Source organism: Micromys minutus (assembly GCF_963924665.1).
Source record: "Micromys minutus genome assembly, chromosome: 2".
NCBI lineage: Eukaryota > Metazoa > Chordata > Mammalia > Rodentia > Muridae > Micromys > Micromys minutus.
The window spans coordinates 53286307-53290590 of record NC_137971.1 but is presented as its reverse complement, the minus strand read 5'-3'; the positions used below and the strand labels follow the sequence as shown (position 1 = coordinate 53290590).

Genomic DNA, 4284 nt, shown 5'->3' with positions numbered 1-4284 from the left:
TCAATGGCTTTATTAACCTGTTCAACCCCAGTGTGAGGCATTTGTGTGTGTGTGTGTGTGTGTGTGTGTGTGTGTTCAGGAGGAAGGGTCTCTTCCCCACTCTTGGCCTCAGTTTCCCTCTGTCACACAGGGAGGGAAGACTTCCCTGCTTCCTTCATCAGGATATCATAAAGTCCTAACGTGATATATGCATGGTTGGGCTTCTCAGGTATACAGTGGCCACAATGAGAACAGTCCAGACATGGTCCTAGCCTTTGAAGGCTCACAGTCTATGAGGGGTGCCCAAGTGTTGGCCAGTCACTAGCAGCTGCCCAGAAAGCCATGTGGAGCTTGGCCCCAGACCAGGTGATATTCACGAAGTTCTCAGCCTTTCTTTGGCTTCACTGAACTCTGATCAGGAAGTGGATGGTTGGTCTGTGTGGGGCCAAGGGGTCATAATTGCTATCCTCATTTCTATTTAGGTCCCCAAGACCTTCATAAATGTCAGTCCAGGGGTCTTTAAATCCAAAAGGCAGAGAGCCAAACGCCTTCTCCTCGGGCCTGCAGAGGTCTTTGTTAAGAGACAGGTGTCAGAACCAAGAAGGGCAGCCACATGGGACCTTGAATGATCTGGTGACAGAGGCCTCCTTGGGTCACAAGACAAAGTTCGAAGGCTGGAGCAGTTCCCAGTCCAGAAAAGCCATGTAGAGGCAGATAAGGAGACACAGGAAAGCAGGCAGTGGAGTGAGCGACAGTCACAGCAGCTCTAGCTGTTGGTGTCCAACAAGGTCTCTGGGGAGGCTGCTTGATTCAGGGTCACACTGGGGAAGCTGGCGACAAAGCTCCTCCACCTTCTTTTCATCTGCTGGAAGACCAAAGAGAAACATCATTGTAGTGGCTCCAAGTGCTGTTCCATTCACAGCCACCAGGTGGAGGTAGAGCCGCGAAAGAGACGCTAAGCTCCTGGGGGAGGGGAGACCTTTCCCCTGGGAGGCAGGGCCAGGAGGGGTGGGAGAATCTACTCTTCAGCCCTGGTGAGAGGTACTGACAGTAACCTGCCAGAAGTTGCATTGGCCAATCTCCCTGCCTCCTGCTTGCAACATAGTATTACATTAATCATCTTAATACAGCTCTGAAAGGCTTGTGTGTGGTAATGTACGCCTGTACTCCCAGCACTCGGAACGCAGAGTAGGATCAAGAGTTCCAGGCCACTCTGGACTACTTAGTGAGACCCCCCCCCCATCTCAAAGCAGACACAGTCTGACCATATTCCACCCAGGCCCCATTTGCCCACTCTTCAGGGAATCCCCAGTACCCACAGGGGAAAATATCACAACTGCTTTGAGTCAAATGCGCTCAATTCTTAGGTATTTTGTTTGGCTTTCCTCGGGTCAGCTGTGCTTTTAACCCTTTGCTGCCCTGAGCCTCCACCCTTCCCTCTGAAACTGATAATTCAGCTTGAAGCCTCACCTGATGGTACTGTCTCAGCCACCTCCCGCTGCCTCCTCTCTGGCTTTGGATCAGCTGCTCTGTGTCTCCGAGGGTCACTGGCAGCCGCTCCTGGACAGAGACCTCCAGCCCTTCCGTGCCATCGAGGCCCTGTGACCTGGACTTTTCACGGCCCTGTCTGAGGCTCAGTGCCCGGTGGAAACGGCCCTCCAGAGTCCTCCCCTGGGGTTCATGGAGCCTTCCATAGCAGGGCCGGGGTTCTCGAAAGGACTGGCTGCGAAGGCTGGTCCCCATGGTTCCAGAAGCTAGCACTGGTCTGTAAGCCACTGGCTTTGTGAGATGGCCTGGTGCCTTTACGCATATGATGGGAGATCACCTGAAGGCAAAGGTCAGTGCTGCTGAGGTGGCTGTCATAAACCAAAGGGCAGGTCACAAAGGTTAAACGTCTCTGAGTCATTTTCCCCACTGACTCCTCACCCTGTGGGACTATATAGCCCAGTCTGGCTTCCAGCTTAGGATCAGAATGCTGGACTGGCTCCTATGGTCTTCCCTTCTCCTGCCAGACAGCCTTCTCTGACCACCCCACCCTGGAGACCTTGGCTGGCCTCCTCCGGACTTGGACTTGGCTGGCCATGCCACCCATTTCATTGACATTAAGCAAAGATTACTTCCACAATGGAACAGAGAACAGAACAGCTTCAATCTAGAACAGTCAAAACCATAAATACCAGAGTGAAACTGGGTAAGGCAGAAGCTTGACAGTGGACAGTACTTGTTTTAATGGTTCAAGACCTTGAGTTTTACAAGGTGAAAAGTGCTCTGGAGGTCAATGGCTCACATCCAAAACCATGACCTGCAGGGGCTGGGGTGATGGCTCATTCATAAAGTGCTTACTGCACGGGATCTGAGTTTGGTTCCCTGGTGCCCCTGTGGAAAGGTGGGTGTTCAGCACACATCTGTCACCCCAGACCCAGGGAGAGACAGGAAGCTCCTGGGACTTGTAGTTCCTGTTTGAGCTGCATTGGTGGGCTTCTGGTTCTGGTTGACTGGGTACAGGCACTTGCTGCCAAGCCTGACAACCTGAGTTTGGTCCTCGGGATTCACCTGGTGGTGAGAATTGGCTCCACCGGTTCTTCTCTCTCCGCCACACATGCACTGTGGCTCTCAAGAATGCACGATCCACAGACAAAACAAACATGTAATCTGGAAATGTAAAACGGTGAGGTCAGGTGAGGTGGTTCCTGCCTTTTATCTCAGTGCTCGTGTCAGGGGTATCTCTGTGACTTTGAGGCCAGCTTGGTCCACACAGCTAGTTCCTCTCTCTCTCTCTCAAAAATAAAATAAAATAGAGGTAGAGAATAACAGAAGACACATGATGTCAACTTCTGACCTACACACACAGACACACGCGCATGCATACACACAACCCCTCCATAGAGAGTCACCAAACCCAAGCACTCTTGCTGATGCCAAGAAGTACTTACTGGCAGGAACCAGATATAGATGCCTCCTCAGAGGCTCTGCCAGAGTCATACAGATACAGTTGAGGATGCTTGCAGCTAACCATCAGACTGATCACGGGGACCCCAATGAAGGTGCTAAAGGAAGGACTGAAGGAGCTGAAAGGGGTTGCAACTTCATGGAAAGAACAATATTATCAACCAACCAAACCCTTTAAAACTCCCATGGACTAAAACATCAACCATTTAGCACATATTGAGAGACCAATGGCTCCAGTTGCATATGTAGCGGAAGATAGCAGTGTCTGGCATCAATGTGAGAAGAGGCCTTTGGTCCAGGGAGGGCGTGTTTTCCCAAGGTAGGGGAATGCCAAGGCAACGGGGTGGAGAGGGTGAGTGCACCTTCGTGAAGACAAGTGGAGGGGGAGAGGGGATGAAAGCAGGGTGGGGGGAGGGGATAACATTTCAAATGTAAATGTAGAGAGAATTTAATAAGTTGGAAGATGAAATAAACACTGGTTATTTTGTTATTGATTTTGGTTATCATGTTTTATTACAACTGAAATTGTAATTCAAATACATGAAAATGAATTCGAATTACCTGCTGGAAAAAAAAAGAAAAAATATGGCCCATAGTAAATATTATTTCAGTGCCAGACTTTTGTTGTTTTGTTTTAGACAGGGTCTTATGTTGCCCAGATGGGCCTCATTATTTGGCAGAGGATAATCTAATCTTGAACTCTTTTTTTTTTTTTTTTTAAATCCTTAACTCTTGATCTCTGCCCTCCTCCACCTTCTGGGTTACAAGTGTGGGTCACCATGCCTTGTGCAGATAGTGCTGGGGATGGAACACAGATCCGTGTGCACGCTAGGCAAGCACTGTACCACGTAAGTTACATCCTCAGCCTTCAGATTGTGTGTGTGTGTGTTTGACAAAGCAGGACAGCACCAGGGTAGGTGTGAGGAGAACTAAATTTTTCCAGCTTTAGCTTTGCCCTCAATATCCTAGCAAAGCACATGGTTAAGAGCTCAGGTCAGGCTCCAGGGACCACTGCCTTCTAAGTAGACTGTCGCGTCATTGCTTGAAGCTCTGTGACCTTGGGTTACATCCTTCTGTCTCCGGTCCCCTCAGTGTAAGAGTGGCAAAGAACTCAGGCTACAGCCAGGCAGGCTGGACACCTTCAGCCCCAGCACTCAGAAGGCAAGGGCAGGCAGATCTCTGTTGGTTTGAAGCCAGAAGGGTCTACAAGTCCAGGACAGGCCTGCTGTACAGAAAAACCCTGTTTCAGAAAAAAAACAAAACAAAAAAAGAACAAGCATGCCAAACAACAACAACTCAGGCCACTGTGTGAATTAACTGGGGTGCAGAGGGTCTCGGATACATGTGCAAAGCAAG

At 49.8% G+C, this 4284-nt stretch overlaps 1 protein-coding gene across 1 annotated transcript; it reads right to left on the bottom strand.

The window, feature by feature from the left end:
- Positions 1-745: 745 nt before the first annotated feature.
- LOC308417599 (uncharacterized protein C11orf86 homolog) lies at positions 746-1722 on the bottom strand (the record flags this gene model as incomplete). The annotated part of the gene is made up of 2 exons (XM_080912961.1): positions 746-844; positions 1450-1722. 2 exons carry the CDS (start codon positions 1720-1722, stop codon positions 746-748), a joined length of 372 nt encoding a protein of 123 aa, XP_080769087.1.
- Positions 1723-4284: the final 2562 nt, after the last annotated feature.